General features: G+C 42.7%; 4 protein-coding genes across 4 annotated transcripts; 3 read left to right on the top strand and 1 right to left on the bottom strand.

Moving 5' to 3' along the window:
* The first annotated feature begins 1,616 nt into the window (after positions 1-1,616).
* nwd1 (NACHT and WD repeat domain containing 1) lies at positions 1,617-12,047 on the top strand. Its single transcript, XM_034293840.1, has 18 exons — positions 1,617-1,700; positions 1,842-1,958; positions 2,293-2,641; positions 2,856-4,194; positions 4,912-5,115; positions 5,767-5,926; positions 6,219-6,336; positions 6,503-6,667; positions 6,889-7,086; positions 7,371-7,493; positions 7,696-8,018; positions 8,695-8,812; positions 9,269-9,417; positions 9,807-10,086; positions 10,308-10,684; positions 10,801-10,977; positions 11,118-11,220; positions 11,441-12,047. Exons 1-18 carry the CDS (start codon positions 1,617-1,619, stop codon positions 11,746-11,748), a joined length of 4,692 nt encoding a protein of 1,563 aa, XP_034149731.1. The 3' UTR covers positions 11,749-12,047.
* zgc:113223 (tetraspanin) lies at positions 11,965-17,042 on the bottom strand. Its single transcript, XM_010871340.4, has 8 exons — positions 16,733-17,042; positions 16,343-16,400; positions 14,493-14,617; positions 14,289-14,363; positions 14,035-14,130; positions 13,635-13,763; positions 13,145-13,306; positions 11,965-12,636 (listed from the first exon to the last, which is right to left on the bottom strand). Exons 1-8 carry the CDS (start codon positions 16,799-16,801, stop codon positions 12,487-12,489), a joined length of 864 nt encoding a protein of 287 aa, XP_010869642.1. The 5' UTR covers positions 16,802-17,042; the 3' UTR covers positions 11,965-12,486.
* Positions 17,043-18,045: 1,003 nt separating this feature from the next.
* Positions 18,046-23,329, top strand: reep6 (receptor accessory protein 6). Its single transcript, XM_010871338.3, has 7 exons — positions 18,046-18,349; positions 19,331-19,424; positions 19,592-19,730; positions 20,181-20,349; positions 21,030-21,112; positions 22,047-22,090; positions 22,706-23,329. Exons 1-6 carry the CDS (start codon positions 18,217-18,219, stop codon positions 22,086-22,088), a joined length of 660 nt encoding a protein of 219 aa, XP_010869640.1. The 5' UTR covers positions 18,046-18,216; the 3' UTR covers positions 22,089-22,090; positions 22,706-23,329.
* Positions 23,330-25,718: 2,389 nt separating this feature from the next.
* Positions 25,719-26,857, top strand: c8h19orf25 (chromosome 8 C19orf25 homolog). The gene is made up of 2 exons (XM_010871337.4): positions 25,719-26,217; positions 26,434-26,857. The coding sequence occupies exons 1-2, from the start codon at positions 26,073-26,075 to the stop codon at positions 26,616-26,618; spliced, it is 330 nt and encodes a 109-aa protein (XP_010869639.2). The 5' UTR covers positions 25,719-26,072; the 3' UTR covers positions 26,619-26,857.
* The last annotated feature ends 321 nt before the right edge of the window (positions 26,858-27,178 follow it).

Raw genomic sequence — 27,178 nt, 5'->3', positions numbered from 1 at the left:
TGATTCATTCCCTTCAATAATTGTTGAAATGCAACATTCAAGTCGCAAAATTACAATATAGAAATTGCTCATTACCGTTGCTGTTCATTTTATTCACCGCCTTTTCTGCTCATCTTCATCAACAGTTTGGAGGAGACTAAGGTGTTGTTGTTGCGTGGTTTTGAACATGTACTAGCAGGAACACACAGTAGGTGTTGTTGCCAGTCATAGCTGGAGGCCATTTCTTGATTTGTGAGCTCTTAACCTGTGGTTAAATACCCTGATGATCAAATTAACTCCCTGGAGATTCTTGTCCCTAGTTTAGGCCGGTAAGATGGAGTCACTATCAAAACAGCTTGGCGGTGTGGTACAGTTCTGGAGGAACGAATGTGGGGAATGGAGAGGATGATGAGCTGCAAGGCCCTAGTCACTGTACGAGTTACGTACGTTTATTGCAATGTCTCACATCCCTCATTTATATTTAAGTCATTACATATTTCGGACAAGCTCCGTCAGAGTTTTGTTACATGTATAGTACTAACTTCCTAATTTTGCAAAACATTCTCAACTATTTATCATTTTAGACATCTCTGATAATTGATTTAATTAGTGACATCAACTTAACACGCTTGGTGAAATCTATAGCCTGTTGACTGTATATTAAAACACTATTAGTTTTGAGCCTTCTCCCCCATGTCATTAAATGTGAGGCTCAGCTGTAAGGGAACAACCAACTCCCTCTTCAACATTTCTTGCCTTAAGGGATATCCAGTCTCAGGAACACACAGTTTGTAAACAAAGGCCCAGTTCCAACACCATTTGAAAAAGCATACTTCCTCTCCTCAATGCAATTATTGGTCTAACCCGACTGGGTGAGGGAAGCTATAATACCCTAGCTCACTAATGTTAGATTCATAATGATCTCAGGCAAGAGTGGAATCAAGGTTGCAATTTGAAAGTATTCGAACACGGCGAAAGGCTTCCCTGGAGAATTTTCATCTCCCAAGGACGATGTGACGAATAGGTTTCTGGTGTATATGTCCACCTCATTTCACAATGCAGCGTGAAGAGCAAGGAGCAAGAGGCGTTGGAATTGGATGCTGAAGCTTGGATTCTCAAGTATTCAGTTAATAACTTTAACAAGATACCTTTAACACGTTCCAGTAGCGAACTCGGCTCACAGTGTCTCTGATTGCTTATGGGAATGTGAGTAATCCTTCTTGGTCATTGTCAGACGAGAGACAGAGAGAGGCATTGGCCTTCCACGTTGATAGCTTAGGAGGACCATTACATCGTCAAGAAGAACACTCAGTATGGAGGTGTTAAGAGACCAGTCAACTGATGAACTGGAGCTCAGTTCCAATGTAGTCCGGGTCTTCATCAGCTCCACATTTACAGGTAGTTGTTTTCAAGATAACATGGAGTCAGTGTTTTCATAATTCTATGGGATCAGTATTTTAATTATTGCATTTGTATTTAGCAGATGTCATGTCTGTATAATAGAGCGGTTGCCTTTATCTGATTTGAAACAATCATCTCCCTAATTTATATTCTTACAGTGAAGAAATGTGACTTCAGTTATAACAAGATGACTTCAAGTCATGTGTATTTTCTAACTTGATGTGATATTGGCAGATATGACCAGTGAGAGGAATATCTTATTTGACAAAGCCTATCCTGAACTTCAAGATTTTTGCCGGAGTCTGGGCTTAGTGTTTGAAGTGAGTAGCAACACATTACAGACCACCCTCAGATGAAATGCATTCATTTTAATACTTTCATTTCTACTGAATTCAGAGATTATTATTAGGAGAAGTATCGTATCATTTCATGTTTGTTCATGAAATTTCTTGGCCCTTAAGGTTGTGGATCTGAGATGGGGTCTCTGGGATTCAGTTGCCGTGGACCACATGACCACAGAACTGTGTCTTCAGGAAATAAAGGCATGCAAGAGAGTGTCCATTGGACCAAGTTTCATTGTGAGCATTGTTCAATGTTGTTTCTCTATTACAGGGGTCCAATTCTGGATCTAGACAGAGTGTATAGGTTTTGGTTCCAGACTAACATTAACACAGCTGTTTTATTAACAATGGTCCAGACTGACTATCCGGGATAAGTTTAATATTTAAAACCAGATTTTGGTGAAGTCTGCGAAATCAAAAGCCTACACATCTTTTAATGCCCCCCCCCAATGTAATCACAATGTAGCTTTCCATGACCCCTGGTGAAGAATATTACACAAATGTATTGTCATTTGCGGTTCTCAATAACGTTTCAATTGATTTTAATGAAATTTGTCTCCTGGTCCTCAAGGCTCTGCTGGGGAACCGTTACGGCCATCGGCCCATCCCCCGCGTCCTCCCAGGAAAACAGTTTGAGGTGATGCTGTCCAAGCTGCCACAGGAGCAGGTGGGTCTGCTCCACCAGTGGTTCAGGAAAGACTGCAATGCTGTCCCGTCAGTCTACCTACTCCAGCCAATCACAACTCTGTTGCCCCAGTACAATGACCTCCGGTCTGAGGGTGAGCCGTCAGAGGACTGCTGTGTCGTTCCATGGCTCCGCACCGAGGCTAGACTACTGGATCTCCTGCGCACGGCAGCTGTTCGGGCGGAGGAAGACGGGGACATCACACCTGAACAAAAACACCAGTTCTTCAAATCTGGTCTGCGTTCAGCAATGTCTTGGACCAGTCGTGTTTGATCAGACGTTAGCTGACAATCTGTAGTTGTGTTCGGCATTGGGGTGTATTTACAGTGGCGTTCTAGTTGCGATTAATTCACAGTGACATGGTTCCAATGCGTTGATTAACGTTAGGTTGCTGTTGAAAATCCTCATTTTGTAGAGCTGATCAACCCATGTTCTGTTGTTCCACATAGTGACGGAGCACGAGATAGAAGAGAGTCTGCGAATGCCGGACCAGGACAAGAGTGAGCCGACTGCCATCGTCTTCGTGCGAGAGATGCATCAGATACAAAAGAAGTTCGGCCCAAAGCGCATGGCCCAGTATATGGATCTAACGGCTGAAGGCCTACTGGATAATGAGGCCCAGGACCTCCTTTCGGGCCTCAAATCCCGACTATGTGCTGATTCACCGGGCATTCTCAACTTGCACTGTGTAGAGCTTAGCAAAGCAGCAATGGAGCCCGGCCACAAGGAACACTCCCAGTACCTGCTGGGCTTCTGTGAACAGCTCATCGCCCAAATCAAGGCCTGCATTTCCAGAAGGGTTGGTGCTGGTTCCTCAGTGGCAGATGGTGCCCTGAGAAGGAGGGTGGTTGGAGGAAAAGAGGCGAGAAAGCGGGAGAGGGAAAGGGTCTGGCAGCTCGAGGAGCTGAGCGACAACACGGCTCCAAGCGCTGGGAGGAGTTTGGACGTTTTCCGTGGTAGGGAGAGCCTCCTGGGAAAAATCTGCCTGGCTTTGTGGGAAAACACCAATGCCTGCCACTCGCCCCTGGTGGTGCTTGGGCCCCCAGGTATGGGTAAGACTGCGCTACTCATTAAGCTGGCACAGGAGATGCGTGGCCTCCTGAACCCCAGAGGCATGGTGGTCCTCAGGCTTCTGGGGACGTCGACTGAGAGCTCTGACGTAGACCACGTCCTCCGGAGCATCTGTCTTCAGATCTGCGCTGCATTCCATTTGCCACCACCCACCCCGTTAACGGCACACACGCATCAGGACCTGGTGAGGTTCTTCCACGGCCTTCTCGCAAAGGTGTCTGACAGTGGAGACACACTTCTTATCATTCTGGATGCCCTCGACCAATTGTCCAGTGCCACACATCGACAGGAAATCCATTGGCTACCCAAAGACATACCGCCCAATGTCAATTTGGTAGTGTCCACCAGGGACACAGGCTCTCCCGTTTTGGCTAATCTTCAAAGAACTGTCGAGTTGCCAGGAAATTTCTTTGAGGTAGAACCCCTATCATGTGACCAGGGTCAAGAGATCATGGATGCCTACATGAAGGCAGTGCAGCGAAGCCTGACTCCGGAGCAAACTGAGGCAGTGCTGCGTAGCTTCCAATTAAGTGGGAATCCTCTGCACCTGAAGCTCATGCTAGACATGGCAAGACGCTGGACGTCATATACCCCTGTGACAGACCTGGCTCTGAGCAGCAATGCGCAGGAGGTTTTGTCACAACTGCTTCAGGTCCTGGAGGAGAGGCATGGGAAGCAACTGGTTGGCGCTGCCTTGGGATACATTGTTTCAGCCAGGTAAAGTGTTCACAGGTGCAAACGCCCACACAGCAATGGTAACAGTGCAGGTTTCGCTATAATGAGTGGCCAGGGATCTGATCAGCCACTGGGGCCTGTGCCGGTGATTATCCTGTGAGTGGCTCCTGTCATACAACTAAAGGGTGTGGCTGTCCCCTGTTAGCATCTGGGTTTGTCTCATATCAGAAATCCATTATTGTTTCCTCATAGTTTTCTTCAGTTGGTTAACTAGCAGCAGTGTTGGGTGCGTCATGATGTTCTGAGCTGTCTTGGCACAAACTGTCCCGGGGAGGTGAGCAACACTACATGGGCCACTGCCAGGTTAAACAGACCAGTGATTAATTGCCCCTCCTGGCCCAGACAGATACATCCAGCCATAGTCATGCCCAGAAAGTACAGCAACTTGAAAGAGGTTCAGAGAAGGGGACTACTGACACTGCTAATTTTGTGAGGAAAACAGCTGAAACCTAATGGGGTTGATTTGGGATGTGACTGTCTACAGACCACTGCAAGCCTGAACTTAACATTAAACAAGGTTAAGAAAACATTTGGTTAAGATATTCAATACATATCACAAACTCCAATATCGCTACTTCTCATCGCTGGATCATTAATTTGGGTTTGGGAATTCCGATTCATGTAAATTTTTACTCATCCTGATATTTATATTATCAGTTCACTTTAAAAAATAAAATAAAGCCTTTTTCTTTTCCCCAGGGGAAGCCTATCAGAGGCAGAGCTGTGTGATGTCTTATCCCTGGATGATAATGTGCTGTCTGAAGTCTATCAGTACAGCCCCCCCCTCAACCTCTCCCTAGTACGCCTCCCACCCCTACTGTGGGCCCGCCTCCGGCACGACTTTGGAGAACTTCTTATAGAGGGACAGGCCAATGGCATCAGAGTGCTTGAATTTCACCACAGGTAAAGGCCCCTTTAACCTATCCCATTTCCAACTAGTTTAAGGACTGGCAATCTCATGGGCAGTTTAACAGGAAGAGAAAACATTTAGTGAGAATCTTACTTTAGGGTAACCAATATTGAGTTGCTGGTTTCCTAAACCCATATTAGGAACTAGCAGGACCGGCGCCACGAGGGGGCAAGAGAGGGCTTAGCCCCCTCAGTTGATTTTTCTGCCCCCCCCAGTTTAAGTTAAAAATGTGCCCCTTGCCATTATTTTCTGCCCCCTCAGTCACTTCGTCCTGGCGCCGGGCCTGGGAACTGGTCCCCGGAATCGTCACACGTAGAAATGAATACACTCTGGCGTTTTACCTCCAATGAGCTCACAGACTCCCCCAAAGTGCCACAACGAGTCGCTAGAGTGTGAAAAGGCGAGGGAACCATGTTTGATTACTAAACCCTCAAACTAAAATGGTGTTGGCCAGTTGCACCCTTTGGCACATCCATGTCGGGAATTCCTGGTTCCATGTGTAGGCCTCCCAGAGAACAAAGTCATCAGAAATATTTTCAGAAGTATTTTCAAACAGGGAGACTTCTTTCAGTTTTTTTTAATTTCAGGAGTGTTTTCTTGCACATCCCTGTCTCTGTTATGTTGCCTATTGAATGTGATAACAGGCTGTTGACTGAAACAGTGCGAGAGCGGTACCTGAGGTCAGAGCAGTGGGCTGAGAGACACAGGGTCCTGGCTGAGTACTACCTGGGTAGCTGGAGCCAAGGCCGATTCAAACCTCTGCTTCTACCTAAGCTGATGACCCCATTGGACGCTGACCGCAAGGTAAAAGAATAATGGGATTTGTCTCATTTATTTCTAGAGCTCTCTGCCAACGCAACCTCATGGTGCCATTGCAACCACTGAAACACAAATGAAAACCCACAGAAAACATGTTAATGATTAAGAACAGGAGCTAAATCCAAGCAATACAAATGCACAACAGGATGCTAACCCACTTAATGAAGGAGTTTTGATTCTAGCACAAAGTTTTCCATGGTGAAAATGTTCTGTGTTGTTCCGTGTGGAATCATTAGCGTAAACCCGATCTCCACTCTCCCCTGGCATGTTGACAAAGGTACCTCCTCAGCCGCTGTGGTTCACTAAGGGAGTCGCTAACCTCAAGAAGCTCCAGGAGCTTCCCTATCACCTCCTCCACGCAGGTCTCTGGGAAGAGCTGTGCCAGGAGGTCATTGGTAAGTCCAAAGATCACAAGCCTCTATGGTAGTAAACCTGACAGACAGGCATGGAAGATTTGAACTCTGTTCTTTAACTCATATTGATTTCAGGCGGTTGCCTTACTGTATATGATGATGTCGTATGATGATGTCTACCTTTAAGCTGTCTCTGTTTTTCCCACAGGAAGTACTGATTGGCTGTATTGCAAGATTTTGAACTGTGGAGTGGCTAGTGTCATTGAGGACCTGACCCTCTGCACTGGCCTGAAGGACTGTCCTGAAACCCAACTGATCCGAGACACGTTTGTTCTCCTCAAGCCCACTCTGGACTTCCTAGATGGACAAATGGGTCAGCATATATTTCCTCCAGTCCTGTTTGGTTCCAGATGGCTTTTAGTTTATCACAATTTCACAAGTATTTTTGAGTCATACAAAAGAAAACATCTAGTGAAAAAATGCTCCCTTCATTGTAAATGTCTAACCTCATATGAGATTGTATTTAGGAATGATGGAGTGAGTGATGGTCTCTTAACCATCTAACTGGATTCTAATTCTGCTTCCTCTCCAAAGACCCGTCTCTCTTCTACACAGAGGTCTTAGCTAGGCTCCATTCGTTTGCTCAGATGTACCCTTCACTGATAGGAAGACTCTGCTCCCAGTGTCATAACTGGCTCTCGGGCTGTCCCGACCCAGTTCTCGTCCCCATGTGCACCTTCCTCCCATCTCCAGGGGGGGCGCAAAAGACGACGCTTGCAGGTTTCCAAAAAGGTGAAATAGAACTTTCTGAAAAACTGTGAAATATAAATGTTCCTTTAGAGCGAAAACACAAGATTTGGGAAACCCCAATCAGCTGTGGTACATACGATATACATTTTGAGACAAATGGTAGTCACAGGATTGAAAGTTTCTAACTCCTCCATTGGTGGCTCATTGCCTTGTGCATTAAGCCCATGAATGGGAGAGGGAGGATATATTGGACATTTTTATTAGACATTTTAGATATTGTTTGTTATTCCCCTTCAAGAACACATTTTTGTGTATCTGTTCGAAAGGCGTCACAGCGCTAGATGTTTGTCCAGAGAGAAGAATCCTGATAGCAGGCTCGGAGGATGGGAAGGTCATCGCCTGGGACCTCAACGATCTAGAGGTCATCCAAACCCTAGTAGGACACACAGGTGTGTGTGTGTGTGTGTGTGTGGGAATATGTTAATGTGTATGTTTGCTTTCTCAGGTATTTGACTGTAATGATCTCCTAGACGGAATCACTGTCAAGAATATCCAAATAATGCTTCTTTGTTAATTCTTTGTATGTATGTGTGTCTGTCTGTGTGTGTTTGTATGTGTGTGTGTGTGTGTGTCTACTTGATGGTTCGGCAGCTAAGGTCTTGTCAGTGAAAGTGACTGACAGTGGCACTCACTGTCTCTCATTGGCTGCTGATGGGACCCTGAGGAGGTGGAGCCTGTTGAGTGGCAGACAGCTGTACTGTAGGCAGGAAGTGGTCCCCGTTAACCCCCCGCCTTCCACCGCACACATGCACGTGTCTGAGGGGACGGCACTCGTCTATACCCACTCTGGAGGCCAAGTATGCCAGGGATATGAACCGTTTGACTGTCAGATCCAGGGCATTTCCCCACAAACACTCCTTTTCATTTATTCTGTTTCCAACTCTTTTGATACGTTACTCCAGGGATCCTCCACATCATTATAATCTGCCCTCAGAACGTAATATGTCATTTGCAGTTGATTTATGTGTTTTTTGATTCATAAATCAGTGATGTGTACCCTCTGAAACAAACTGTATATAATTTGGTCAGGGGGTGCTGAGGTTCCATTGGGGGGGGGGGGGGGGGGGGGGGGTTAACAGCACCCCCGGCACTCCTGCAGCCTGCGGCTAGGCCTTTAACCAAAGTATTTTTTCTCATTAACCTGCAGGTGAAGGTATGGCATCTTAATATAGCAGAGCTACTCTTCCAAGTCGAAGATGTCAATGTCTCGGTTGTTCTTGGGGTATTGAATGGAATGATCATCTCCCTCTCAGACGGAGGACTTGTTACATTTTCTCACGCCTCATCAGAGGCCGAGACAATGCAGACACGTTTGGAAAACTGGTCGTGTAGTTTGACCCACACAGCTACCTTATTACTGCAAAAACATGGTCAACTACTTATAGCATCCAGTGGAGGCTTCCTTTATCAGGTACAGATTATTGAAACATGTTGTTGAACTTGCTTGTGCTTGCTTTAGTTGTTCTGGATAATGGAGTTCAGTCACTGTTGCTTTTCTACTGTAGATATGTCGTAGGTAGATCTGTATATCTGATGAAATGGCTCAGTTGGTTTCTCCAGGTGTGGTATTGAATCACCTGTCTTTTGTAGGTGTGCAGCACCACACAGGGCAGACAGTCACATCAGACCCTGCAGCACTCGACCACAGAGCTTCCAGTGTGTGCAACCTTCCTCTCTGCTTCAGATGATGAAAGGATATTTTTGGCAGGTAGCCACATTAGACTTTCCCCCCCAATCCAATATGGGCGAAAAATACAATAATTTCACATTTCTCTACATCAGACGTGTCTAGTTTCCCACTTCAGTAATTTATTTGTCGTCTGATTTTTGAGATGGAATGTATACTAGTGAACTGCTTTTTCCATTGAATCTTTAGCTAAATGGACAGTTCACCCAAATTGCAAAGTGACATTGGTTTGCGTACCCTGTTGTCAGTCTATGGACAAGGTAGGACAGCAGTCCATGCTTTGGGTTGAGTTAGCATATATTAGCATTTTAGCATTTGTACCAGAAAATGGCATCGAAATAATGGTACCAACATTGCAAATGTAGGCCCACGTCACATTGAAAATGTTTGTTTCAGCAACGTGGTCGGGCTCCAGCCACCTGGACGGCATGACTTCCTATCTGTCCAATTACTTATACAGTATTAATGTGTTTACAGGGGGTGGGAGGCTGCTGTTGTTGTTCCACACAGAGATGAACTCTGTCCAGAGCTTCCTGGATCTGCACCATGACGACACAGTGTTGTGTGCCTGTGTGTCCCGCGACAGCAGGGTGGTGGTGTCGGGCACTGAACACCACACCATACGGGTCAGTGCTGAGAAACCGGTCAAAGAAATTGGTGTGAACACGATAATGCATCCATTTAAAACTTTTCTTCTGGAATCTATGTTAAGTTCAACTCTCAAACAGCGCATTTTGTTTCCCTGGACGGTTCAACCAAATGTGACGTGATTTCATCAGCGAGATCAGACAGCGTCCTACATTTCTATATTATGCCTTATACCCATTTAAGTGGACATCATTGATCCATGTTCACCGAATCTGCCTAGAATATTTGCAGTATTAAATTATTAAGACAGAAGTGAAATGTGTTAGCCATCCACATTGATCCAGCCTGGTCCCGGCCCCTGACAATTTGCAAGACGACACAAGCTGATCCGGGACTGGGCTAACATTCAACTGTTCTTTTACCACAGGTCTGGTCTATAACCACAGGGAACCTCCTTGACACGTTCCTTGGCATGGGTGCCCCTGTCACCACCCTGGCTCTGTGTGAGGGCACCGTGATCTCAGCCTCCTCCTCAGCCTACTACCTGAAGTTGTGGAAGCTGCCCTCGCCCAACGACCCCCAGCGGAGCCCCGGGGGCTGCATCCCAACCGGATACTCCCAGGTTGCCCTCACCAAAGATGGCGACATGGTCTACTTCGTGAGGAATGGAGGCCGGAAAGAAGTGATCGCATGGAACTGTCAAAAAGGTCAAAACAAACATCCTATTGTATACTTACTGAACCAAGTGGGATGCACAGGCCACAATGTGATTTTATCGTGGAGAAAAGTTATTAAACCACCAGTTGACAGATAACCAGGTTAAATATATTACATGTATTATCAATAACTTTGTATAAGGAACAAATATGAGTCACTTGGTGTGTCCTCTGTATTCACATAGTGACAGTAATGCAGATCTGTTCCCCAGGTTCTTCCACTGACACCATGGCTGTCTCAGCTGAGGTGTGCTGCCTGGAGCTGGCTCAGCACAAGAGACTCCTCTTCTGTGGCCTGAAGACGGGAACGGTCCTCATCTACCCCCTGGCCTTCCCCCAGGAGACCCTGTGCATCCCGCCCCCTGAGACCCTGCCCATGGTGCGCTGCGTGGCCATTGGTTGCCAGGAGAGACGCTTGGCAGTGGCCTATGAGGACTCGGTGTGTCTGTTTGAGGTCACAACCCGGGATAGTTTCCCCAGTGTGGAGGGGCCCTTTAAGAGATTCCCCCTCTCCCTGCTCCACTCCCCCGTCTCCTCCATGGCCGTGCTCCCAGACTACAGGGTGCTGTATGGGACGAACTGCGGGGAGGTCTGTAGTACGATGGATGGCATTACCCACAATGCTGTTCCTGTTTTCTTTTTTTACCTTGTCAAGGTGCCGATGCTAATGTATCGGTGTCCCCTGTCTCCTTTTTAATATATAAGGTAATGCTCTACGACTTCAAGGCTTCCTCATCCGCCAGCCTGGAGGGACACCACAGCAGAATCACCTGTGTGACACTCAGCAACTGGGCGACGCACGCCCTGGTGGGATCGGAGGACGCCGTGCAGAGGCTGTGGGGGCTGAACCCCCTGGTCCTGGATCACACTATGGAGTACAAGGTCAGAGGCTAAAGGTCACCAGAACCGTGGTTCTTTACGTTGTCAGTGCACCCAACAGGGTGCGCTATTTGCACCACAGCTGTGGCTTTTCACACGCACCTCAGATTGAAAACCCGTTCTCTGGGCCTTGTGCTATGTAGGGCTTCTTTGAAGGGGTTCTCTGTGCAGCTTTCTCTGAGAGCGACCGGTACGTCTTCACTGGATCCCAGGATAGAACCGTCAAGGTTTGGGATGTTGCCAGCGGTACGTACTCTTACCTAAAGTTTATTTTAGTTTTTAGAGAGCCATTGCGTTATTTGTTTACTATTATTAAAAACAATTCGGTTTTCTAGGATTTTCAAACCATATATCGTATCAAGAATATGTTATATGCATGTAACAGAATACCACTAAATATAATAGCCTTCCAATACGAAAGCTGATTTTGTACACATTCTGTCTTCCATTATTTTTTTTGTTCCAGGGAGTCTATTGTTTGTTCAGTATGTCTATTCTCCTGTGACCAAAATGTTGAGCCACAGGAATGGCTTCGTGGCCATCTCTCAGCAGGGTCACATCATCAAGGAAGCATTCCGCAGCCCGGTCCAAGTCAGCCCGGAATACAACCCACTCCGAAACGTCAAGGGCCAGTACAGGGTTACGTCCCGGGAGAAGAGTGTGAACAGCGCCCACGCAGCCATCACAGAGATCCCAGAGTACAATCCTACTCAGTTTAACTTCATGGCACTGATGCTTAAGACCAAACCCTCTCACACATGCCAATTGCTGTGAGGCAACTGGCGCACTCTAACTGAGAAAATGTGCAATTGTTAAGAGCTGTCCCAATGCGTATGTCTCGAAACGAAGGTTTGCTTTTTTCTGTTTACAGTCAATTGTTTTCAGTCTCCCACACTAAGTGATATGAAAATAGGAATTAGGTCTGTGTCACCTCATTAAGCTTGCTTATAATCAGCTATGGACATTACTTACAACAGATTCTTTGAGATGTAGAGATTTGTAATAGCACATGTTATGAAAGAGACATGCAATAATGACAGATACAATCACACCATTATGCAGTTGCTGTATGTAAAAGCATTAATACACAGAACAACTGAGGACATGCTGCTGTAAAGGTTCTCATATTGTAGATTATGAACCAGGTGGTTTGAACGCTGCAACCACTGCAACCACATGACTGTTTGTCTGATTATACGGGTAACACACGAGTGAACATTACGCAATCAGGAGTATATGTCGAGTTATAAGCTTCTTGTTATAAGCTTATTGTTATTACTTAGTGATAATCTGAGACATTTTCTTTGTTTAATATATCATGCTTTTGCATTCTGGCTTGAAATGAAAAACCTTTGACTATAATAATGAACGCCTCATTAACAGGTACAAAGTGCAGTGGACAATATAGGAGACTCTTGAATAACATTCTGACATTAAAATACATTGATTCACAGTGTGTACGGATTTCTTCTTTTCGTAGTTGTTGTCATGTACAGTAAAACGCCCACCGATTCATTCATCTTTCATGTCCCAGGAAGCAGGGACCCAAACATTGCTGTCTAGTCTTTCTCTAGAACGGCCTTTTCCACTATCTTGTTTTTTCCTCTGTTGAACCGCCTTTATGCGAGACACCTGGCAAGATGCCAAAGTGATCATGCACAGCTGCAAGAAAACACAAACATGGTGCATGAGGAGAAGTGGGTATGGGACCACAAACATTCATACATTCATATGGAAGTCCTTTTCAAAGCACTGTCCTTCTGGTTGAGAAAGCCACCTTTCGCCATGCTCTCCGTTTTCTGACTTTTCTGACCTAGCTTTTTGTCTTTCTGCTTGTTCTTACCCGGGCGGATGAAGTATATCTTGAAATGTGATTACATTATTGGAACAGTAATCCTGTTTTGTTGTGGATGGCTCCTCCAGACTGACAATTCACAGTAAATGCCACCTCACTTGCCCTAGTGGTGATTCACAGAAGTGCCTTGACTAGGGCATGAAGATGTGAGCAAGTCAAAACAAATCACTTAAGACTGGAACTGCACTAAATTACCAATGAATTTATGCTTGTCTGATCTGTGCCTCCCTGCAATTGACTGTGTTTTGAACATGTGGCAAGGCCCAGTAAACAGGTTCTGCCCAAACAAAGTAAACCTTCTGAGCTGTGTCTCACCTCAAGGCAGAGCAGGCCCGCGGTAATCCCCCCAACCAGGAACAGGTTCTGTTTCCCCCACCACACCACCTTATCCAGGCAGCCAGCGGTGTACACAATCCTTTCTGCCGAACTCAGATTCATACTTTGGGCCACATAGCCACACATGGTGTTGAATACCGTCTGGGGAACACAGCAGATAGAAACCGCATTGGTTGATTACAATGAATACACCTGAATGAAACCTGTTTGCTTTACTCTGGGATAGGTAGCCCTTGCCCAGATTTTGCTAACAAAGGGAATACTTCAGCTGGGGTCAGTAGTTCTGTCAGTATGCAGTTCATAATATTGTGGTCTGTTTCTTTCCATTTCATAACCATAGCAAAAGTGGTTCCAATAAGTTATGTATACTTCGTAGTGCTCAACTGAAGCTTAGCTAAGAACAAAGTAAAAAGTAACCAACATTACTTAAGGTTACTGTGTTTTCTTTGAGTGAATTCATTTGTCTGACCTCATTGCGCAGTCGTAGGCAGCAGGAGAAAGGCACTCCACAGGCTTCCAGACTGGGGTTCTCCTCAGAGCAGTGGAAGTAGACATTGCTGGACCAGTCTTTGTAGGTATGAACACCGCAGCACTGCAACTGCAATTACAACCAACAGACATTGCTGTTCATATGCAACCATTTGCTAAAACAAGAGCATGCATGGTTGTACCTAAATAGATAATGATAATGTTGTTTCAGTATAGTAATAACATTCTCTCAGTTAGCATTTTAATTTATCCAGATAACATTACACAAATACTCTGTGCATGTGGAATGTGACCAACCCCCTAATTCTGGTAATTCGATTTCTATGGCCGAACTGAAACAGTGGAGCCACTTTGACTCTATGATAATCAGTTCAATTCACCTTTTTCTGAACAAAGTCAATAACATTTTCCAAGTCCAAATCTTCCCGATAGCGCACAATAGCTTTTTCCATGAACGTCTTTGTTCTCTCCATAATCTGAAGGAAAAAACACCATTAATCAAAAGTCTTTGACAATTACCGATTATGGTGAAATTGATATTGTAAATGGTGGCATGCTAAGAACTGCATCCTGCTTAACTCATTAACAGATGCAATTCTCAGTGCAACAATGGTTTTCAGTGTCTGAACAGCACCTTGTCAGTGAACAGGTATCCAAGCACTGCCATTACAGTCTGTAGGATCAGGATTGCCACCAATATCCCTAAAAACTAACAACAGACATGTTTTCATTAATAACTGATTAACAGTGTTTAGATGGTGTCATGGCTTTCTAGTACATCCGGCTAGGTCATCAAAATGATACTGTAAACCAGGGTCTGAAGCAAGAGGACACTTACTATCTTCAGAAGGCATATTCCATTGCGCAGGGCCCCACAGCATCCGAAGAAGGTGATGATTAACATCAGGGACCCCACAATGATCAGCAAGAGAGCTGGGTCCATTGTCAAGGTGTCCACAACATCTTTAACCACACACACATTTGTCTCATCAGTGACATATATACAGTGGGGCAAAAAAGTATTTAGTCAGCCACCAATTGTGCAAGTTCTCCCACTTCAAAAGTTGAGAGAGGCCTGTAATTTTCATCATAGGTACACTTCAACTATGAGAGACAAAATGAGAAGAAAAAAAAAATCCAGAAAATCACATTGTAGGATTTCATGAATTTATTGGTAAATGATGGTGGATTTGGTCAATAACAAAAGTTCATCTCAATACTTTGTTATATACCCTTTGTTGGCAATGACAGAGGTCAAACGTTTTCTGTAAGTCTTCACAAGGTTTTCACACACTGTTGCTGGTATTTTGGCCCATTCCTCCATGCAGATCTCCTCTAGAGCAGTGATGTTTTGGGGCTGTCACTGGGCAACACAGACTTTCAACTCACTCCAAAGATTTTCTATGGGGTTGAGATCTGGTGACTGGCTAGGCCACTCCAGGACCTTGAAATGCTTCTTATGAAGCCACTCCTTTGTTGCCCAGGCCGTGTGTTTGGGATCACTGTCATGCTGAAAGACCCAGCCACGTTTCATCTTCAATGCCCTTGCTGATGTAAGGAGGTTTTCACTCAAAATCTCACGATACATGGCCCCATTCATTCTTTCCTTTACACGAATCAGTCGTCCTGGTCCCTTTGCAGAAAAACAGCCCCAAAGCATGATGTTTCCACCCCCATGCTTCACAGTAGGTATGGTGTTCTTTGGATGCAACTCAGCATTCTTTCTCTTCCAAACACGACAAGTTGAGTTTTTACCAAAAAGTTCTATTTCGGTTTCATCTGACCTTATGACATTCTCCCAATCCTCTTCTGGACCATCCAAATGCCCTCAGACGGGCCTGGACATGTACTGGCTTAAGCAGGGGTACACGTCTGGCACTGCAGGATTTGAGTCCCTGGTGGCTTAGTGTGTTTCTGATGGTAGCCTTTGTTACTTTGGTCCCAGCTCTTCCATTTTCTTATAATTGCTCCCACAGTTGATTTCTTCATACCAAGCTGCTTACCTATTGCAGATTCAGTCTTCCCAGCCTGGTGCAGGTCTACAATTTTGTTTCTGGTGTCCTTTGACAGCTCTTTGGTCTTGGCCATAGTGGAGTTTGGAGTGTGACTGTTTGAGGTTGTGGACAGGTGTTTTTTATACTGATAACAAGTTCAAACAGGCGCCATTAATACAGGTAACGAGTGGAGGACAGAGGAGCCTCTTAAAGAAGAATTTACAGGACTATGAGAGCCAGAAATCTTGCTTGTTTGTAGGTGACCAAATACGTATTTTACAGAGGAATTTACCAATACATTTCCTCATTTTGTCTGTCATAGTTGAAGTGTACATATGATGAAAATTACATTAAGAGACCACTGCAGCTCCGGAAAACATTAAGAGACCACTGCACCCTTTCCTTTCCTTTCCAAAAAAAGTTGAAAAGGAAGGTTTTGAGTGAGGAACAGAAGGGTTAAAATTAAGAGAACACTGCAAATTGAATGCTTCTGTTCCTCACTCAAAACCTTCCTTTTCCACTCTTTTGAAAAGGAAAGAAAAAGGTGCAGTGGTCTCTTAATTTATCCGAAGCTGTATTTCATATGTTGGACAATTATAATTCATTGCTTGTGTTGTTTATTTTATAGTATGTATATATATAAAACATCACGTAAGATATACTTGTGTTTTTGTTGCACAGACTCATCTCTAACCTTTCTCTTTCGCAACCTTGGCATACACTCCTACCGCAATAAGAACAGCACTTGCTACCTGGAAAAAGGAATGTTAAAATACTTTTCATATACTGTTTAATTTACAAACAGGGATTTGGACTTTTTTATAACCCCACTACCTCCATGTCACTGATGTCAACAGCCTTTCATTCTGAATACTTTGCGTATTCAGGTTGTCATTCACTTCAAGGGATTAACCTATCAATGATCTTCAAGGTAAACAGAACAGCCTTTTGACTTGTATTTTGTGTGTGTTACTGTCACACACCTAGGACATACACATTAAATTATAATAAATGGTATCTTTATGAATAGCAGAGCAAATTAATCATCATAAAAATCAGACTATAAGGCATCATAATGACTTACCCAAAAAATGTAACAGCAGGCAAATAAAGTGTATTTAATAGCTCTGTATCTCTTAATTCCTTTCACCATTCTCCTTTCTGTATTTTCAGAATAGTAGAAACGTCGGGTGCGGTTGTTTTGAAGTTGCCAAACACTAGGGATAAGAGTTGGGTCTTCCCGTTTCCTCTATCACGCTTTTACTTTTAAGACAAGTCTTAGCTTGTCCTCGTTGTACTACAGGCATTCTTTTACAGCTGACAGGTAACAGATATCTCCCAGATTTTTCCTAGTTATTCTTAATAGCAGTGGCAGCTCTGGCAAAAAAAGAAACGTCATCATTTCGGGCCCAATGCCAAATTTGTATTGAATTTTTTTAGGAACTCAGGGTCTGAACTCACTCTTAAGAGTAGGAATAGAATAATACAAATGCAACTTCTACATTTGATATCATATTTTCATAGCAGAAGTAACTAAATGTGTCAAATTGAAAAACAGTTATCACTGCCAAATTGCAATCTATGTAGAAAACTAAACTCTTTATCATTTTCTCATCTCTAGGACCTTTGAGGAAATAGTAGAGGCCTGCTGCTTAATTCAGAACCAGCATTTTATTTCAACACAATTTGTCCTAATGAGTGTTCATAATAACAGATTTTAGTCAACATTTCTGAGTTCAGTTGAACCATTCAGTCTCTTCAAGTTAAAACAAAAATATGCTTAACATTTGATGTTATTGTTAAATTATGATTACAAATACCAACCGGCTGGAATATATTATAACAGGGTCGAAACCAATAACAGCAATCATAATTTAAAATAGAAATGTTCCAAACACATATAAAACGTAAATATATTACGTAAATAGGAATACATACTGACATGTTATTTCTTTAATATATTTTCTAACAACATTTCAGGGACAGGTAACGTCCTTTTGGTACATATTCCTAACAGAGTGGAACTTAACAGGACTAAAAAAAATGTGATCAAAATGCATGTAATTGCCATACAACATCAATACCTTTGTGTTTTTAAAGTTAAAGACATCTGCACTCATAAATAAGAACTTCTGTAATTAACATTTTCTCCATTTAAGGTTGATGTTTTCCTGGGGACAGAAATGGCACCATATAGAAAGAATGAGCCATAAAACAAGTTACTCTCATTAGAAATAGATAGGCACACACCCATATAATTAGAGGGTGTTTTATCTGTTGAAACGAATACAGTGTAGCGGATACAATACACCTGTTGGAATTTGGCAGTGTACATTATAACCTCGATTCCTATTGGTTTACCACTAGCCAGTCATGATACTTGACCATTCCCTCCACCTAAGTGACGCACGGAGACTGTCATACAAAGCGGATTGAAGGATTGAACACTTAGAAACATGTGAAGTCAGTGGATTTGAACCTGCATGGGACTTAGATTTCCACAGAAAACATCGTTTATTTTGTTATTTATAGGTTCATTTAGCGGCAGTGACCTCGAACCCCGTCACAATGGGAATCTTAGAAGTAGTTAACAAACTTAGAGATCGCGCAGACAAATTTCTAAACGAGAAAAACGTTATTACAGATTTCCTTGGGAAGCTGGAGGAGAAAACGGGTATCAAGAAAAAAATTATTGCTATAGGTATGTAATTCTTTGTGTAGCCCTCAGCTGTTATGCAGTGGAAGGATGTCTTCAGAATGCACCTGACACTTCAGTGGATAATCCTTGTTGTACAAATGAATACAGCCGCAACTGTAGGCCTATCAACAGGTTAGGGCTACTGTACGCACATATTGTATTGATATATGTGTTTCTTAAGACGCACTCTCATCGGGGGAAACTAAAACCCTGTAGTGTAACTTGAAATACTTAGACCGACTTGATAATATTTCTCTTAGATTTTTCTTTTGGAGACGTCGCAGCCTCAAATCCAACCAAAGTGCCGACACCACGATATATTCCTTATGTTGAATGGGTTATCAACTTTGTTTAGACCTGGTGCTCATATATTTGTCCTTAACATTTTAAATGTGCCCAGATGTTTAAATGGATTTAGCATGTTAATAGAAGCACGGTGATATGTTTCATGTAAATGGACAGGACCAGTAAGCATGTTAGAATCAACTATAAACAGGCCTCCAGAGGATATTGACAATGCATTGGCCACGACTGCATTCATGCCATTGGGTGGCTCTGATTCTGATCCATGTCACATGTTAGTATCAACCCTGGAAAGCACCTATAGACCCATCTGCCCTTGTACCTGGGATTAAGGATTTTATTAACTCGGAATCCAGACATGTCGCTATCCTGGTTAATGTTACAAAGAGTAGCTGTCAGTATTTGTGAAAGGGTGTTGTCTGTAGTTGCTCAAATTGACAGGGAATAAATAAAGCCAGGATATCTATACCCTTTGACCCCACTATATAGGCGGGGACGGTAGGTATGTGTTAACACAGATGACCACAGCCCTCTGTAGATGGAGGTATTCTCAAGTTGTCATTCATCTGATGTTGTTTTTCTCTGTAGCTTTAAACGGCTATGACATTCTCAAGAATGAGCAGCGTCTATGCTGTCTAACCTCTCATTAAACCATATCCTGTTCTGTTGTGTAACTGACAGGTGCGGTGTCCCTGACTGGACTATATTTGGTATATGGTTATGGCGCCGCCCTCCTCTGTAACCTCATTGGATTTGTGTACCCCGCATATTATTCGTAAGTACAGTAGCGAACCACCTTAAGTCTTTGAGAAGGAGTACTTAGAATGTACACTAATGCAACTATATAGAATGATAACGGTCAGATATAACTTTTCTTCAGACTGCACATGTGTTGGCCTACTTGAGGCAAGATACAATGTAAGTTTCCACTCTTCCATGTAGAATCAAAGCTATCGAGAGTGCGAACAAAGATGACGACACAAAATGGCTGACCTACTGGGTGGTCTACGGAATTTTCAGTTTGGGGGAATTCTTCTCTGACATCTTTCTCTACTGGTTTCCGTTCTACTACGCTTTCAAGGTAAGGCGGGGGTCACGTGTATCACACAGACTATACTGTGTGTTGATCATACCTTCTACCTTCTGACCTTAAAATGACACTTCATTTCAAGACACCTATAGGTTGCTGAATATAAAAGATTATTTAGCGGGGGGGGGGGGGTTAATCATGAATGTTGACTGGCTGAAAGCTGTGGTATATAAGACTGTCTTCCACAGGTGTCACACAACTTTTTACAAGCCATTACAAGCTCATAAGGGACCTTCAATAAATTCTGGGTATGCGTTGAAATACCTGTGATCAAACGCACGTATTTATGCTTGATAATATTCTTGCATTTATGCTTGATGTTGTATTAATGCTTGATGATACCATTTATGCTTGCTAATATTCTTCGCCTTTGTGTTTCTCTCATGTGCTGTCCTTTAACATGTCAATGATGTTCCGGTTTCTGCTCTCCCTGTTTCCCAGTGCCTGTTCCTGTTGTGGTGCATGGCCCCTGTCGCATGGAACGGCTCTCAGGTCCTGTACAACAGGGTGGTGCGGCCAATCTTCCTCAAGCACGAAGCCACCGTGGATAGCATGGTCAGTGACCTCAGCGGAAAGGCCATGAATGCGGCCGAGACAGTCACAAGAGAAGGTACAGAGACTCCCGCCGGTCCAGTTCAGAAACAGCTAGCTCCTAGCCCCAATGAAGTTAATGTACATCTTAAAGGGATAGTATTTTGGACAACCGTAGGGTGTTTCCATTTCCTCCAAACATGGTTTTCAAACTGTTTTGTTTTGTTAGCTGGAAACTCCTGGCTTGAACGTTTGGAGAATGTGACCGTGCTAGTGGAAACATGTTCTATCGGTTATCTATATTCAAAATCATGCCAAAGCAAAATAATACAGCAGAGTTAACCACATAGCTAGGGTCTTTTTACAGTACCAATCCTATTAGACATTTCCGTGTAACACGGCACCCATATTGAGAAAGCACTGAGGATAGATTCAGTAAGATTATTTGCTCTAGGCTATGATGTCACAGCAGGGGTGGATTCCATTAGCTGACAAATGGTCTAGCAAGGATTAAAGTGGTCAGCTGAGGTCATAGACGAAAGGACGGTAGGAACTGAGCTGATATAGAGGTAGCTACTAGCCACAGTGCAATCCATTACATTTCCAGTAAAAAACAATTTATACTGATGTGTGTGAGTGCATGTATGTGTGTATGGTTGTATACTTTCCAACCGCTTTCAATGTAATGTTCATTATTGTCCATTTATTTTTACCCATTCACATCTCTTTGTTTACATTTTCTGTTCTGTTTGACTTCAGTCCTTCAAACACTGGTGAAGAACAAGACAACTAGTATACAACAATCAGATACCAAACGCTTACCCAGCACTTCAGACGCACCTGTATGTAAAACAAGTTCTTTATATTTGCAATAACTCTTTATTGCTTTATTTCTTTGTTTGTTCCTTAAATACTCACTGACACACCTTCATCTAACATAGTCCCTCTATTTTTGTGCTTGCTGGTTCAAGTAGCTCTGAGAGTCTTCCTTCACACAAAACAATAATAGTTAGTCTATGTTTTGGCTAGACCCCTTTTAGTTATCATAAACAGGTGACTCTTTATTCATGTTTTTAACTGAAACCTAATTTGATTATTATTTAACAGAAATAATAAAAAAGAATATTTTAAAGTAAAATGACAATACTGGGTGACTGAAACTCACCCCAATTAAAGGGCATGTTTTCAAATTAAGAATGTCATCAATAGAGTACAGATATTTTATGAAAGATTTGTCATGTCAAGCCTCCCACTGAGGTCCCCCAGCTAGTAAATGTTAATTTCGTTGTTGAGATTGTTCCAGAGACAATTCTCGGTGGAGTTGTACATAGGCTGGTAGCTTCCCAGTACTTCGCTACTGAAATTTGATGATAATGGGTTCTGTCAATGCTGCCATGAATACCAATGTTATTTTTCACTTAGTTATTTTCCCTGAAAGCCAGGAATGTGGGTTTATTGTTTAATCAGTATTGTGAGGGGCTTTATGGAGGAAATTCAGTAGCAGGCACAGCCTAAACACAAATGAAGCTTGCAAATATGTTTTTCGCACAGCAACAGATGGTGGTCAGGTATTGATCAATCAGGATTAATTGGCTGATGGTTGCCTGGATTCCCTCCTTAGGGTATAATGTTAAAACCACTGTGAAGCCTTTACATGAACTGTCCAAAGAAGTAGGCGACCATCCTCCAATTAACCGATATGTCAATGAAGTCTAACATACCGGTTTAAATAAATAATTCACTGTCTTCTATCTGTTCCCATTCCATGTTTTTAAGATGTTGAATGAGTTGATCTACACAGAACCCAAAGCAGACTAATGGTAAGTGATACTCTAATCAGCCCTTGTAGTTCAGTTAGTATAGAATGGTGTGTTTGGACTAGTACGGAAAAATTATAAAAATATATTCACTACAGTAAGTCTCCCTGGATGAGAGAGTCCACTGTATGACTTAAATGTAGAGTGATACATAGCGTATATACAGGCTCGCTCACTGTAATCACCTGATCATCTGGAAGGTTGTGTGATCTAGAGGCATAGATTACTAATTGCATTAACCAAATGCTCTAACCTCTTAAAGGGATAGTTGAATCCAGAAGTTGTTCTCAGACTTCCAAAGTTGTCTTGTCAGAATTATGGACTAAGCATATTTACAAATAATCAGAATCCTACTTCGTCCAGTGGTGTTTTGGTGATATGAGACCATTTCCCATGCATACCATCTGCAAGTCAATTCCATAGAAATAAACTTTCTATTCAAACGTTCTGCTGTGTATACTGCCCCTATATTTATTCCTTATTTAACAATATTACTCATTTCATTTGAACATGTCGACGTTGGGGATTTACACAGAACATGTCTTACAAACTGTGAATCAAGGAATTTAGACAAGTACAAGTGAACTGTGATCAAGTGTCTTATCACTGTTTTTATAGACCCACAGGTAGAGTCATCCATCTGTGGCAAGTCTAGCAGATTGTATGGACGACGGCAAACCAAGCCATGCCAGATTTACCGGAATTTTCTTTTGGAGACGTCTAAGCTGTCCTAATGGGAAAGCTGTCACAGAGGTCTGTCAGAGATGGGATACTATTATGCTGACAGATAACGGGGACAATAATTTTTTTTACCAACATATAGCATGCTGCTATTAAACCAAACCGTCACTACTGAAAATCACTTCACAGCTGCGTAGTTGTGGTATGCAGGGGAAAACATTTAGACATTCCTGTAACCGCTTTGGGATATCTGGATTTGATTAATTAAGTCTTTGGTTTATAACTAAATATTTTGTAGGCCTACATGATGTATGTTAGGTAATGAGCTCAGTGCTTCAACAACAGTCCAAACTGTTCTAGTCATTAGACTGAGTTTTTGTTTTCACAGAATTGATTTTGCCGAATTTAATATATATCCACTGTCGTCTATTCTTTTATTTAAAATGTTTTTCTCATATTTTATTTTCTACAATTTTGATAGTGTGACTATTGTAAATGATAAAGTATGCAATAATTTATTTATTAAACATTACATTGTACCATTATTATATACAACACATATTATATATATATATATATATATTCTTCTCCCCACTATATTGTTCTCCCCACTATATATATATATATATATATTAGTGGGGAGAACAAGTATTTGATACACTGCCGATTTTGCAGGTTTTCCTACTTACAAAGCATGTAGAGGTCTGTAATTTTTATCATAGGTACACTTCAACTGTGAGAGACTGAATCTCCAAAACTCAAGAAAAATCACATTGTATGATTTTTAAATAATTAATTTGCATTTTATTGCATGACATAAGTATTTGATCAACTACCAACCAGCTCTCACAGACCTGTTAGTTTTTCTTTAAGGAGCCCTCCTGTTCTCCACTCATTACCTGTATTAACTGCACCTGTTTGAACTCGTTACCTGTATAAAAGACACCTGTCCACACACTCAATCAAACAGACTCCAATCTCTCCACAATGGTCACGACCAGAGAGCTGTGTAAGGACATCAGGGATAACATTTTAGACCAGCACAAGGCTGGGATGGGCTCAGTCTGGGGCCCCATGCAAGATCTCACCTTGTGGGGCATCAATGATCATGAGGCAGGACCTGGTCAATGACCTGGAGAGAGCTGGGACCACAGTCTCAAAGAAAACCATTAGTAACACACTATGCCGTCATGGATTAAAATCCTGCACTGCATGCAAGGTCCCCCCGCTCAAGCCAGCGTATGTCCAGGCCCGTCTGAAGTTTGCCAATGACCATCTGGATGATCCAGACGAGGAATGGGAGAAGGTCATGTGGTCTGATGAGACAAAAATAGAGCTTTTTGGTCTAAACTCTACACGCCGTGTTTGGAGGAAGAAGAAGGATGAGTACAACCCCAAGCACACCATCCCAACTGTGAAGCATGGAGTTGGAAACATCATTCTTTTGGGATGCTTTTCTGCAAAGGGGACAGGACGACTGCACCATATTGAGGGGAGGATGGATGGGGCCATGTATTGCGAGATCTTGGACAACAACCTCCTTCCCTCAGTAAGAGCATTGAAGATGGGTCGTGGCTGGGTCTTCTAGCATGACAGCGACCCGAAACACACAGCCAGGGCAACTAAGGAGTGGCTCCGTGAGGAGCATCTCAAGGTCCTGGAGTGGCCTAGCCAGTCTCCAGACCTGAACCCAATAGAAATTCTTTGGAGGGAGCTGAAAGTCCGTATTGCCCAGCGACAGCCCCGAAACCTGAAGGATCTGGAGAAGGTCTGTATGGAGGAGTGGGCCAAAATCCCTGCTGCAGTGTGTGCAAACCTGGTCAAGAACTACAGGAAACGTATATGATCTCTGTAATTGCAAACAAAGGCTTCTGTACCAAATAAAGTTCTGCTTTTCTGATGTATCAAATACTTATGTCATGCAATAAAATGCAAATTAATTTCTTAATCATACCATGTGATTTTCTGGATTTTTGTTTTAGATTCCGTCACTCACAGTTGAAGAGTACCTATGATAAAAATTACAGACTTCTACATGATTTGTAAGTGGGAAAACCTGCAAAATCGGCAGTGTATGAAATACTTGTTCTCCCCAATGTATATATATACACTCTAAAGCACAAATACCAGAGTTTCATTTAAATAAAGTGTTGTCTTTTCTTATTGATGTTACTGTCCATTTTACTTGCCATAATGATAATCACATTGTTTGGCACAGATCAACATTTGGGTGTGGGTCCTGGATTACAGGAAAGAGTGCCTTCTGGTGGTAGGCATCACCATCAACCCCAATCAAATAAGAGGGAACAAGAAACATAGCAAAGATTTGTGACGCACATAGAGAAGGTTAGAAGATGAATTCCAATCTTGCTCACGTTATGGAGACAGCCTTGGAGCATATATTTGGAAATGGGTATCTTTTGTGCAACCGTACAACTATAAACTTACAAATATAACGTTTATTCCAACATGGTTATGCTGTAGTAATTACTCTACAATGAATGGGCTGATTGCTTCCGATGACCCAGTTTACTCTGCTATCAGAATATGTTTTGATGGAAACGCAATGGGTGGCAACATTCTTATGCTAGCACCAAATAGAAGATACGTGAAAACGTATGTTATGGATACACACCTTGTAATGTGAATTAACTTTAATTGTTAACATGCGGATTTGCAGGATTCACAAACAAGTGGCGAGTAAAGAAAGTGGAGTTCATACTCTCCACTGCACCAAAAAAGTTACCGGTACGTTGCAGCTGAAAATAAATAAAAGTTTACTTTTATTTTTCCAGGCAAGTGAATCAAAAACACATTCTTATTTACAAAAACGTATACTTTGCCGCCAGGTTTTATGACTATTTCACTCTATGGCGGATTATTTCAATCGCAATTATTTAATAAAACGGCCTTTATCATCAGATTTCTAACCTTCTCTAAGGTCTCGCACGAATGACGTGTCAAGCTTATGTCTACGCACGCGCACAATCATATGTTTTGCTTTTGCCACCGAAGCTAGCTAGCAATAAATACTAGTTTTGTCTGAAGTTACGTTGTATCGGAGGCTAGCGGGGTTTACAATAGAACTTGAAGATGTACTGTAGAAAGGCTTAAGCTTAGCTATCATCAGAGAAGTGGACCGTCAAGGAAACGCCGCACCAGTAGGATAACAACGTTATAGTAATTACTAATCGATACTATTTCGTAACGTTCGCTATATATGTATTCATTTTTGACCTACAGCTCTCAATTGTTTTCACCATTATTAAACCAGATTAGACAGTTTTCATATTGATTCTACGGAATGAACATCAGTATGGGTGCTAAAAATAAGAAACGAGTGGTCCTTCCAAATCGACCAGATCCGCCCACTGTGGAGCAGATCCTTGAGGACATAAACCGAGCCTTTCCGAATGATCCAGTATTCAGTGTGTTGGATGGCAACCAAGGTACACTATGCACCTTTACACCAGTCACACGGCACGTAGCCTTTTCGTCATTCAATATATTAATTGACATTGGTACCCTGCCTTTCAGACGTATCCATTCACTTTATTTCATATAAACAGAGCATGTCATATTAAGCCTTCAAGAAATGGTCAACTTGATTTCGCGGGTTATGCTTTAGAAAACGTAACTACATGCGCCCCCCTCGCCCTTTACAGATGCCAACAGGGGATCACCCGACAATGAAGTTGAGACAAAGTACCTTCAAAGCCGCAGGTACTTGGAAACGAACGAGAGGCTTCAGGAGATTAAAGGTGAACTTGTTCAGCGGAGGGAGGAACTGCGGGAGGCTGGAAAACAGTTGGAGATCAGGGTGGCTGAGGTCAAAGGGAGAGCCCTCTGACCTCACTCCAATAGTGTTATCACACCTCTGGGCTGGGGAACAACCCGTTAAACCAATTCAGCAGGAACAAACTTGACTTCCTGGAGTAGCACAGCCTCGGAAATGGAAATGGGATATAACTGGTTGTCCTTTGTGTCAGTTCAATGTTGTTCCAAATGGTTGCTGGCTAAAAAAATTATAATCTTCATGAATTGGTCTGACTTATCACATTGTCAAATAAATAAGTTATTTGTATTGTCTGAATGTCTGGATTTCCTATAATAAATATTAGTAAAATGTTATGTAATTAAATGTAACTTTGATATAATACTACCCAATTATTTTCTTCCCAATTATGTGATTTCCAATTTGTGATAAAGGCCGTCGAAGCAACTCGCAGTTGATGTTGATATGTGTCTTCTGAAACACTTCAGATGGCAATCTGATTCTAATGCTGAACGCTCAACCAGGAAGACCAGACCAGAATCCTTTAGCGTTTTCAGGCTTTCAGTCCTTTCAACTTCAATTGAGCTTTCAGGCAACCAAGCCCCACAAGGAAGCAACCATATTACATTTGTAAC

The sequence above is a fragment of the Esox lucius genome, chromosome 8 (assembly GCF_011004845.1).
Source record: "Esox lucius isolate fEsoLuc1 chromosome 8, fEsoLuc1.pri, whole genome shotgun sequence".
Classification (NCBI taxonomy): Eukaryota; Metazoa; Chordata; class Actinopteri; order Esociformes; family Esocidae; genus Esox; species Esox lucius.
Note: the sequence above shows the minus strand (reverse complement) of the source record. Positions and strands in the feature narration are given on the sequence as shown.

What these genes read in the sequence shown, in the direction of transcription:
- nwd1 (XM_034293840.1), top strand. Translation starts at nt 1,617, where the DNA reads ATGACCAGTGAGAGGAATATCTTATTTGACAAAGCCTATCCTGAACTT. An exon ending in GGATACATTGTTTCAGCCAG is followed by an intron (nt 4,195 to 4,911) that starts GTAAAGTGTTCA and finishes TCTTTTCCCCAG; the next exon opens with GGGAAGCCTATCAGAGGCAG. An exon ending in GCTGTGCCAGGAGGTCATTG is followed by an intron (nt 6,337 to 6,502) that starts GTAAGTCCAAAG and finishes TTTTTCCCACAG; the next exon opens with GAAGTACTGATTGGCTGTAT.
- zgc:113223 (XM_010871340.4), bottom strand. Translation starts at nt 16,801, where the DNA reads ATGGTGAAAGGAATTAAGAGATACAGAGCTATTAAATACACTTTATTT. An exon ending in CCTGCTGTTACATTTTTTGG is followed by an intron (nt 16,401 to 16,732) that starts GTAAGTCATTAT and finishes TCCTTTTTCCAG; the next exon opens with GTAGCAAGTGCTGTTCTTAT. An exon ending in TTGACTTTGTTCAGAAAAAG is followed by an intron (nt 13,764 to 14,034) that starts GTGAATTGAACT and finishes TTGTAATTGCAG; the next exon opens with TTGCAGTGCTGCGGTGTTCA.
- reep6 (XM_010871338.3), top strand. Translation starts at nt 18,217, where the DNA reads ATGGGAATCTTAGAAGTAGTTAACAAACTTAGAGATCGCGCAGACAAA. An exon ending in GAAAAAAATTATTGCTATAG is followed by an intron (nt 18,350 to 19,330) that starts GTATGTAATTCT and finishes TGTAACTGACAG; the next exon opens with GTGCGGTGTCCCTGACTGGA. An exon ending in CGAGACAGTCACAAGAGAAG is followed by an intron (nt 20,350 to 21,029) that starts GTACAGAGACTC and finishes GTTTGACTTCAG; the next exon opens with TCCTTCAAACACTGGTGAAG.
- c8h19orf25 (XM_010871337.4), top strand. Translation starts at nt 26,073, where the DNA reads ATGAACATCAGTATGGGTGCTAAAAATAAGAAACGAGTGGTCCTTCCA. An exon ending in TGTGTTGGATGGCAACCAAG is followed by an intron (nt 26,218 to 26,433) that starts GTACACTATGCA and finishes CGCCCTTTACAG; the next exon opens with ATGCCAACAGGGGATCACCC.